This window comes from Triticum aestivum, chromosome 4A, assembly GCF_018294505.1.
Source record: "Triticum aestivum cultivar Chinese Spring chromosome 4A, IWGSC CS RefSeq v2.1, whole genome shotgun sequence".
Lineage (NCBI taxonomy): Eukaryota > Viridiplantae > Streptophyta > Magnoliopsida > Poales > Poaceae > Triticum > Triticum aestivum.
Window position 1 is genome coordinate 615,922,275 of NC_057803.1, and position 11,216 is coordinate 615,933,490.

The 11,216-nt window shown below is 50.2% G+C and overlaps 1 protein-coding gene across 1 annotated transcript; it reads left to right on the forward strand.

Annotated features, from left to right (window-relative positions):
- The first annotated feature begins 5,368 nt into the window (after nt 1-5,368).
- Nucleotides 5,369-9,031, forward strand: LOC123087607 (phosphatidylinositol transfer protein 3). Its single transcript, XM_044509644.1, has 3 exons — nt 5,369-5,732; nt 8,168-8,463; nt 8,559-9,031. The coding sequence occupies exons 1-3, from the start codon at nt 5,607-5,609 to the stop codon at nt 8,902-8,904; spliced, it is 768 nt and encodes a 255-aa protein (XP_044365579.1). The 5' UTR covers nt 5,369-5,606; the 3' UTR covers nt 8,905-9,031.
- Nucleotides 9,032-11,216: the final 2,185 nt, after the last annotated feature.

Consider the following 11,216-nt stretch of genomic DNA (forward strand, 5'->3'; position numbering starts at 1 on the left):
AACCGGGTTTTCTCGAAAATCAGCAGAGCAGCAGCAGGGGTGCGAGTGATCCAGCTAGTGTGGGTGATCGACTCGAGCGGGCGAGGGACGCGAGGCGAGGAATTCCAGGGTTGCGGCCCGCTAGGCTTGCTCGTGAGTGCTGGCGCATGAACTGGCGTTGTAGGCACTGGGTAGAGCTCTCGCACACTAGTGGCCCTACATTGGTTGCGAGGCCGACACATATGGGCCCTCGGTATTAGTGCACGCCTGACCGACAATGATGGATCAATGTCGATGAACGAAACACCACCATCTCCCTCATTCAGGGGCATTGTCAATGTGCATCCTATTTCACCTTGTGGGACACTCTTGATAAACCCCCGGTTAAGGTTCCTTATGGACGTCAATTCTTCAAGACCCCCTAACTAGGATGGAAATCCAATAAAATAAGCGAAAGAGAAGGGTCACTAGAGCCCAAGCGAACACAAACACCACACTCGATCATCCCTCCCTATTTGTGTTTTCGTGTGTTTTTCTCCAACGTCGGCTCTGCGCGATTCATTAACCTAACCCATGAACAATATAGGGCAGGCTTAGTTTTCCTCCGAAGTGTTGCATTGATGATGGGATCAACACGGCGTTGCAATAAGATGGCTCTGCTTCTTCCTCGCCCCGGTCATTTTTAATCAACAACAGCAGGAAGCAGGTAGCTCATGTATCTCGTCGGACTTTGGTTCTAGCAATGTTAGGTTGTGGTGGCTGGTGCTTGGCATCTTCTCAGGCGACAACATTTGCCAGTGCAGAGAGGTGACTTTGAGTGTTGTATGCGGATGATCGCTTGCGGCAGCACTCTTCTTCTCCGGTCACGTTGGATGAAGACGACGACATCGGGATCAGGAGAACTTGGAAATAATCCCCGGCCAATGTGCCACAAAGATTCGGTTCCGTCCCCTCCGACAGGCCGTTTAATCGGTTCACAAAGCTTCATTGTCCACAATGGATCTCTGCTAGATCTGGATGTGGAGGCTGCTCGCGTCTTTCTCCGACAATGCCATTGTTGGCGGCGGTGATCAGCGATGAGCGAAGATTAGGTTGGGCACATGGATCTCCAAGGATAAAGTTGTAAAATATATATTTTTTGGAGTCTTGTGTGTAAACGTCCAAGCTGGCCCTCTATTTGTCTCTTGGAGTGATTATATATGTACTTTTTGTAGTAATTTGTTTGTGTGGACATGTTGTAATTCGTGTCTCTCGAAAAAGTAGGCGTATACGGTCCCGTGGGCCCTGAAAATCCCCTCGAACCACCCGCAGAAAAATAATCCGCTCGAACGCTCGGCCACCGGTCTAGGGTTTCAAGATCTTCGACTCGGCGTGCGGCGCTTGTCATTCACTGTCGGCCACCATGGTGCACAGGCGGCAGCAGCAGCAACAGCCGTCGCCAGTGTTGAGCAGAGTCCCGTCGACTCTTATCGGCCAGGGCACCGCAGGCCGTGCATGTGCAGCCTCCTCGGAAGAGCCCACAAGGTGAGCTTCTCTCCAGCCGTGTCCATGTCCATTGCATTAGAACTTTTACAACTGAAATATGGAACGTACTGTGCAACCGATCAGTACGTACATGGGAACGAACTGTGCAACCGATCAGTACGTACATCGGTCCTGCTCATAATCCATCCATGAGTTATTTACCCAAAACCACCACACTCAGGGCTAGGATAACCACTTGATACCACATTGAAGACAGGGCACAAAAAATCATCAGAAATGTGTCTGCGTAACACGGAGCACTGATAGTCGGATAACCTCGCGAAAACAGTCAAACTGATTGGTTGGGCCCACCTGTATGGCTGACGTGGAATGCCTATGTGAAAATTTTACTGAGTTGGACCTAGGTCCCACCTGTCAATGACTAAAGTGTTTATTCTTTTTCACCTTTTCTTTTTTTATTTCTCTCTTTTTCTCTGTGGGCATTTGACCGAACAGGTTATGAGCGAGCACTGGACACGGACATCATCGGCACCGCCACCACAGAGGACATGTGCAGCGGTAATGCCTGGCCATCACCACTCCTGGCTGCTGCTGGTGAGCTCCTCCGGGAGACCAGCTCGCGTCCGCGGCCCGCGTCGTGGAAGTGGCTGCTCGTCCTCCGGTGGACGCGGACATGGCCGGGGCGGGATCTCGCCAAATCTCACCGTACGGCCCCGCTCGGCATGGACAGCAAGATGGAGACGCCGAAATTTCTTACTTCGCCGTCAATGACTGCGCGACAAGGAACGAAGGAAGGCGGCAGGGATGCATCGAGCGGGAGCAGCGTTGCCAGCAGGTCGTGCGACTCCGCGCCCGCATCGTGTGCTCCCCTGTCACGCGACCCCGCCTCCTTGCTCCCACTCAGGAGCGCCGCCGCCGCGGAGCTCCACGCCGCCAACTCCGACCGTTGCTGCCGTTCAGCAACCGGGTCGCCGCAGCCATGCACCTGCCCTCCCTTTTTTCTCTTCCGGCCGGGCGATGCGGACGAGCACCTCTCCACCACCGGAGCATGGTGGCATCCTTTTTCTCTTACGGGAGCATGGTGGCCTGCACCGCTCCTGGCCGCCGCCGGCGAGCTCGTCTGCAACTTACCTGCTGCTCCTGTCTGCGTGACCTGTCAAAGAGATGAGGAAGAAGGCAGTGGGTGGATGACAAGTGGGACCTAGGTCCATCTTAGCAAAACTTCCACATAGGCATGCCACGTCAGCCTTACAGGTGGGCCCAATCGGTCAGTTTGGCTGTTTTCGTGAGGTTATTTGACTATCAGTGCTCCGTGTTATTCGTTAGGCACAAAAACGGTGGTTTCTTGTGTCCTGCCCCAGATGTGGTATCAAGTTGTTACTTTATCCTCAACTGTGGTGGTTTTTAGTAAATAACTCTTCATCCATCGTCTCTGTCTGTGCTCCGTTTTGTGTAGCGAGAAAAGAGAAGAGTTCGTGTAGAAAAACTGTCGAAAATGACCACCGTCGTGTGCTGGGACTTGGCCCCTGACCTTGACTACAATCAAGTGTAAGAGTCTTCCATCTTAATTTACTCCCTCGCACGCGTGGAGTCGAGTGTTGAATTTCGACTGATAACATCTCCTGTCCGTTTGATTTATAGGAAGCAACTTATCCACGCGATTCAGGGTGTCGTTGACATCTCTTTCAGCAATACGAGATGACGTGCCGCTGTTGATATTGCGACAGCCAAGGATGCTCATATGGTAAATAGTACTAGTACATTCTTTGTCGATTCTTTGAGCCCCGGCTGATTTATGTTACAAATGTGATTCACGCAGGTGTTGTAGTTATATCATGCAAGTAAAACATTAAAAAAAATGTGGCGTAGGCAGTTTGCCAGCTTACCAGGCGGTGCCCGATGGGGCGGCCCCACAAATTTGCATGGTTTGCTCACAACAGCTGTGATATCGACAGGTAAACCCAATTCCCCTCTTATCCCAGTGTTATTTTTTTTTTAGAAAAGGAGGACGACCCCGGCCTCTGCATCTGGACGATGCATACGATCATTTTATTAATTATTGACATAAAACCGTACAGAGTCATACAATAATAAATCTAAAGCCACCAAAACAAGCAACAACTGTCGCTATCCCTATCCAGTTGATGTAGGGGCGCTGAAAGTCTGGGCCTAATACCAAACAGACCATGCAGCCAAACCTAAACATCTAAAGACTTGAGGTCCCACCCAGGACGCCTGCCTGGTATGGGCACCCACCAGTCCGGCGTGCTTCTCAACCAGGACCCCTGCCGGGTACGAGGCCGCCGCAGCCCCCTGCCATCAATCCATCTTTAGAGCTGTACTGCTGCACCAACCTTGCCAGGCCTATCTGCCATCAACGCCACCATGACGCCAGACAGCTTCCACCTCCTGCACGAGTCCATCCCCGCGCATCAGACGCCGAGTCTCCACAGCGCCACGCCGCCGAGATCCGCCACCATCAATGTGTAAGATGAAGCACCGCTCCACCAAAGTCGCCGTCCTCTAGTCCCTCGAGCCCGTGTGCACCTCCAAGAATGACGCCCCCAGGGGAGAAACGACACCAGAGAGCCGCCGTCATCCGATCTACTGATCTAGGGTTTCCCCCGGAGGTAGCAGAGAGTGGCCTTGAACTTCTCCACGACGATGCCTTCAGGAAGGGAACGACGCAGACAGCGTCGCCATTGCCGGCCTTGGCAATAGCCAATAGCAGATTTTCACCCGGATCTGATCGAAGACCTCCATCCCTCATGCACGGGTCGCCGCCATCCTTGCCGGGATCTGGATGATCCCGCTACCTCAGCAAGGAGAAGCCCCCCACAGAGACCCGCCGGCCGAGCAGGGGAAGCCGAGACCACACGCCCGCAGGATCAGATCCGCGATGGATCCATGCCCGCGCCGCCGCCCCGGAAGCAGCCCCGCGCGCAGCCGCCACCGCCTGCCGAGGCTCGCCGCCGCGTGCCCCGCGCCCCGCCACCGCTCGCCGAGGCCTGCCACCTCGCGCCAAACCGCGAGCGCCGCAGGACACCGCCGCCTGCCGCCTAGATCCGCCGCCCGCGGAGGAAGGGGAGTCGGGAGAGGGAGTCCCCCCGCCGCCGCCGTCTGCCACGCGGGTTTCACCCGGCGGCGGCGCGAGGAGGGGAGAAGGAGAGGACGGCGGCGGCCCTAGGGTTGGAGAGCCCCCGAGTCGCCCAGGGCGGGGGCGACGTGAGGGACGCGAGGTACTCGGTCTTTGAAAAATGTGCAGTTGAGCGGTGTGTGATAGGAAATCCCAGTGTTATTTGTTCATGCAGTTCTTTTTATTAGGTTATATCTTTTGAACCGCTCAGTGATAGACTTCCTCAGATGGAGTTACTTCCGGACCGACTGACTCGCATGGCATGTATCGAGGGAGGATCGCTCAGGTAAACCAAAGACGCGTCTCCTAGCTAAAATGTGGCCTACAATGGGAGCACAAAGGTACCGTCTTACAGCATTCCTATTATGTACCCTATACAACGGGAGCACACGTCAAAGTGTGGTCTACGCGACACCCGTTTCAGGGTTTATACCCTGTTTTATCTGGTGCTTTACTTGGACAGGGACCAGTTAGGATCGAACATGGTCTTTTTGCCAAAAACAAAATATGCTATACACCGTTTTGTGACCATAGCTTCTGGAGTATACCTGTATTTTCTGCAGATTGGGGATCCAACGACATGGGGTTCAAGAGAGCGGTTGCGCGTCCGTTTCGGCGCCAGTACACCGATCGTGCCCCATAAATATAGTCGGCGTGTTCCCTCAAAAAAAAATATATATAGTCGGCGTGGCGACGTGACGCGGCACTCTGCGCGCCTGGCGTCAATTTTGATGAGCTCCGCCTCCACCCCCAACCCCACCCCCACCCGGAGGAGGAGACAGCCCTTGCACAGCTAGCTCCCAACCCCCTCCCCACCCCGCACCCATCTCTTCTCACTTGTTCCAGCAGCTCTCGCACTCCTCTGCCGCTATAAAATCGAGGGCCTCCCGGACGAGCCGCTCTGTATCCAGCCGCAGCCGTTGCCAACTACTCCTCCTCTCGAATCGCGGCAAGGCAATCAACCGGGGCCGGCGGGTCGGTTGAGGAAGGAGGCCGGGGGCGCGGCATGGACTGCGGCGGTGAGGAGCAGGCGAGGCAGAACGGCCATGCCGGCGACGGCGGCGACCCGGCGGAGTGGAAGAAGGTGGCCGAGCTCCGGGCCGTGGTGGAGGCGCAGGACCCCGCAGCCAAGGTACTCATCCCCTTCACGTGATCGATCGTCTTGGTTCAGTTAATTGGTTGGTCTCCCGTCGTAGCAGCAAGCTCACATGCATATTCTGTGCTGAGTTCATTCATTCATTCATTTCCTCTCCTCTCTCATAGTAGTAGCTAGCTCACACTATCTCCGACTGTTGAAAAAGAAAAGGGTCACACCTTCTCTGCTCAGTTCTTTCATTTCCTCATCTCATAGTAATCAATCTGGCACAAACTGAGATCTCCCCGCAAAAAGAAGAAGGGAAAATAAAATGGAAGATCAGGACTCAACACCCTGCACTATATATGGAATATATTGGTAGTGCAGCTAACCAATATATGGAATATATTGGTAGTGCTTTCTAACAGCAAGCACTTAACTAAGCGATAAGTGCACGTGCTTAGTAGAATACCATAATTAGCGTGACCAAGATTGTCGTTCACGGTAAGTTTTTACTCCCTCTGTCCGTGAATAAGTGTACATTTAGCTTTTGTTCTAAGTCAAAGTTTTAAAATTTTAATCAATTTTATAAAAAATAATAGGGACATATATGACATTAGTTGATATATTATTTATGAAAGTACATTTCAAAACGATCTAGTGATACTAATTTGATGTCATAAATGCTTTTATTTTTTCTTATAAAGGTGATCAAAGTTTTAGGACTTTGACTTAAGACAAAAAGTTAGATGTACATTTATTCGCGGACGGAGGGAGTAACAGGGTGCTTAGATCCAAGGGAGTATTTTTAGTGTGACTAAAAATAGTCTCTTTTAGAGGCTAAAGTTCCAAGCACCCCTGACTAAAGAGAGGCTAGGACTAGTCTTGAGGCTAAAAAATTTTAGTCATAGGAAACCTACTAAAATATGTATTAGCCTTCTCTCTCCTCATTTAATTTCTCTCCTTTAACACATGCGAGTTCTGAATTGAAGGGTTTGGAGGATAATAAATGCTCAATAACTTGATTTTAGTCTCTTTAGTATTTGGATCCAAGCATGACTGAGGCTAGCAAGTTTTAGTCCCACTACTTTTTAGTCATGGGACTAAAACGTATCCAAGCACCCTCTAAGTAACTGTATATACCGAGCGAGGTTAGGAGACACGTAGCTAACCGTAGAGACCGGGTAAATAAAAGAGACCATGGACCAAATCAGAATTATAGCTGATCGCTGCGTGCGTCCGAGTGGTTACTGGTCGCTTTTGGCGTTGATGATGGATTGTGATAGTGATACGATCTCATTTAGGACGGGTGGTTCATCAGTCTCTTCTTTATAGGCAGTTAATGTTCAGGCCACGGGTTGTTGGCCGTTGGTTGGCCAGCAAAGCACAAGGTCGACGAGCAGCTGCCATCAGTCCTGAGCTAGCTAAGCTACACACCGACGACGACGTGCGATCACGCCGTCCGTACCCACTCTGCCTAATGGACTGCTGGTCTTCCTCCCTAGAAAGAGGAGGATAGCACGATGTCGGAAACGGGGGTGTCAACAGGAGTACGCAGAGCAAATCATGGAGCCAAAACAGAAAAACTTCTTGCACCGTACGTACGTGCACACATGCATGTTTTACTCGACACACCGGCCGGGCCATTTTTTGTGCATACGCATATTTCATGTATAGCAGGAGGCCGTAGTATAATCCTTTTTAGGGATAGGGATGGCAGTTTTGCCCATGGGTATGGGTATCTGCGGGTACCCTATCCGAAAACAACGGGAATGGGCAAGACTTGGAGAGATTTTGTACCCACGGGTAATGAGTATCCATACCCGCAAAACATATGGGTAAGGCATGAGTATGAATTAATGCTCATGGGTAACCCAATGGATACCCAGAATATGATAAAAAAAGTAAAAAAAAATCGTACGACATGTGGGTCAACATACAACTCCTATGGCCCAACCCTAAATCTCGTATTCCTTAAACCGTCCATATATCATAGGGCCCATAATCACCTATTTGACACTCCTCCTACGACCTTTGTGACTTCTGAAAAAGAAAATATCGACTCTTCTCTATTGGACTGTTGTCCAACGATCAAGCTATCCACGAACCGCTGCTCATACTTCATTTATTCCTCCAAGAGGCTTGCAACATGAGGAGGTTGTCCATACCCTATCCATTGTCATCCATATTTGGGGGTGGCAAACGTGTACTGCTATACATAAAATATGTGTATGCACAGAATTTATAGGTGCCACCATAGCTTTGATCGATCGAACCACCCACATATAGCTCGTCATGAGAAAATTCCGTCGTAAATGCTCACCAACACCTCGTGATCAATCCTTGTCGACTCCACCTCCACGCCACTTGGTCCTTCAAATTCTCTTTGTACTACAGTACAATCAACCATTCATTCAATCATGCACCGTCGTCGACGTGGACCTTCATCCCACCGTCGATCAACCACCGCTCACATGCATGCATGCGTGCAGGAGGAGGACGACTTCATGCTGCGCCGGTTCCTGCGCGCCCGAGACCACAACATCAGCAAGGCGTCGGCGATGTTCCTCAAGTACCTGAGTTGGAAGCGCGGCGCCAAGCCTCGCTGCTCCATCACCGAGGCCGAGGTGCGCGGCGAGCTCGTGCAGGACAAGCTCTACATTCAGGGCTTCGACAATACGGGCCGCCCCATGATCTACCTCTTCGGCAACCGCCACTTCGCCGCCAAGCGAGACCTTGAGGAGTTCAAGCGATACGTCATCTACATCCTTGACAACACCTGCACCAAGTATGTAAAGCTTTACTTAATGCGCAAGTAATTCTACTACTAGTCAATAGTGGATTATTGACATAGGTGTGTCCATCTATGTGTGTGTTCTTCAGGTTGCCGGCAGGGCAGGAGAAGTTTGCGTCGGTGGTGGATCTCAAGGGGTGGGGGTACGCGAATTGCGACATCCGGGCGAAGCTGGCGGCGTTGGAGATCATGCAGAACTACTACCCGGAGCGGCTGGGCCGGGTGTTCTTGATCCACGTGCCTTACGTGTTCATGGCGGCGTGGAAGATGGTCTACCCCTTCATCGACGACAACACCAAGAAGAAGTTTGTCTTTGTTGCAGACAAGGACCTTGACGGCACGCTTCGGGACGCCATCGACTTGTCCCAGCTGCCCGAGCAATACGGCGGCAAGCTCAGACTCGAGGGATACAAGAGCTCGTCGACAACGCTATAGTCAACGTGTGACTGATTTGGTTTATTAAGGGTGTCCAGTTGTGTGAAAGTATGCTACATTGCCCCGCTTGATAAGCAAGTAATACTCATCCTTTCATCTATGCAGGGCCGTTTAACTCTTGTCTTAAGTCAAGCTATTTTAAGTCTGATCGATTTCGTTGAGAAAATACTAACGTCTACACCAACAAATCGATGTCTCACCAGGTCGATAAAAATATGTTTTCACAATGTGCTTGTTAGGTACTGTGCATGTTGATACCCTTTTCTAACAAGTCAATCAAACGTAAAACCAGTGGTGAAATGGTCAATTTGACCACACAAGTTTTTGGCAAATCCTTTGTACACAAGTAGAAATCATGTACTTTTTTTGTAAAATGGTGTGTATTTGAAAATCACAGGTTTGAAATGACATCACATACTTCTAATCCTGACACTACCACTGCTTAAAACAGTTTGATGTATGATAAAGCTGAAAGTAAACTTGTGTGGAAGAAAGGAGGCAGGAGTACTACGGATCTTGAACAAAAATTCGATTGATCTGTTGGTCCCTGCCTGCTGCTGCACATGCACATGCAATGCATTGATCGATCGATCTATCGATCGGCCAGCAGCGATGAGTGGAGTGATGAGCCTAGCCTAGGTTCAGAAATTGAATGCACGTACGTGTAGGTAGGGCGAGATCGATCTGGCCGTGAAGTGTTCTGTGTTTCACTGCTGCGTGGTGCTGACTGTAAAGACAAAAGCCAATTAAGCCGGTGTACCGTGCACTCGCAGGCAGGTACGGTGCATGTGTCGTCGACATACCAACCACATTGATCATGATAGATCAGCCATTCGAGCGGGTCCGGTGCGTGTGCACTCAATCAGATGCAAAGCACGTACATAGCGTGCGTACCGTGCGTACGGCTGATAGTTACCACCTCCATTTTAAAATATATGACGTTTTGGTAGGTTAAACAAGCCTACCAAAACGTCATATATTTTAAAACAGATGTAGTACAAGCCAAGGATGCGTGTGCGTACTAGGGTGTCGAGCATGGTAGATCTGCTTACATCTTTTTGCTCCCATCTTCTGGTTTTGGGTGGAAACAACAACATGAAGATGATACATCGAGAATGTACACAGCCAACACAAACACCAACACAAAGGGTAAAAGATAAAAAGAAGAGCAAAACGTCTTCATGAAAACACCGCCTTGTGCCACTTAGCTCTGTGAAGAAACGACACGTTCCATAACTGTTTCATAACTGACAGGAGGAAGGGACACCAACGGCCAACTGATAACATGTTGTGAAATGAGGCATTTGACTCGACAACCAAGTTCCCAATTTAAGTTGTAACATGAACTGAACTACTGAATCGCAATGACCAAGCCCCCAGTTCAAGTTTTCAAGTGAAGGTAAAGGCATAGTTGGATACAGGTACCCCCCCACCCCCCTAATGTCCGCTGTTGATGCGGGCATCTGAAACTCTGAAGGAAAAAAATGTCACATGCATCGCCGACGCCGATTCATATGTTTACCTTGGAGAAGGAACTCAAGGTAGGTATTGTGCCCGAACCTTAAGACGGGGCCTTAAAAAAGATGAGTGACACCTATAGACACCATCGCTGTATCCTCAGGTTGGGATTTCCACCCATGGTTGGACACTGCATCACGCTCACTGAGTCCGCCGCGAGGAGCAAACTAGCCCACAGAATGACAGAATACACGACCGACTAGGGGTAGGCGCAGCCATACGTATGTACCAACGTACCCCGTGTTTTTCATTTTCTTGGAGCAATTCGTCTCCCCACAGTTTTAAATTGAGTAAGTAAGCGATACTGTTGACGTATAATGTGCTGCCTAATCTCTTTCATAAAATCGGTCTTTTGGTTGCATTGCCTAGAGCATGCACTTCTACATATACTACGGATTCGAGTACGGACACTCGGAACAGTAGTCCGGTTGGCCCCCTGCCTGCGTCACATGCATCGATCGATCGTGCATCCATGAACAGGTTAAAGGTGTGCTGCTTAGGTTGCAAGATTAAATGTGCGTGTACCCTACTGAGATCTGTGGATCCGAGCTACGCTAGTGGTCGATGGGAGAAGTGCTGAATCGCTTGCATACATAAACCGTGCTTTTTTTCAGCTTCATGCGTGCACCGTGCTGAATGTACAAACAGGGGCGCTGTACGTGCAATTTTTTTTTCTTTTTCAGCCGCCGGCCAGTGTAGTGTTGTGTTTGTTTTCTCTTTTTGAGAGGTGTTGTGTACTCTCTGTGTAAATTAGTATTCCCTACGTTTCTTTTTAGTTCACATATAAAATTTGA

Bases quoted from the DNA above. Each gene is read 5' to 3' on its own strand.
- LOC123087607 (XM_044509644.1), top strand. From the start codon at position 5,607: ATGGACTGCGGCGGTGAGGAGCAGGCGAGGCAGAACGGCCATGCCGGC. The intron at 5,733-8,167 runs GTACTCATCCCC...GCATGCGTGCAG, and splicing joins CGCAGGACCCCGCAGCCAAG to GAGGAGGACGACTTCATGCT. The intron at 8,464-8,558 runs GTATGTAAAGCT...TGTGTTCTTCAG, and splicing joins CTTGACAACACCTGCACCAA to GTTGCCGGCAGGGCAGGAGA.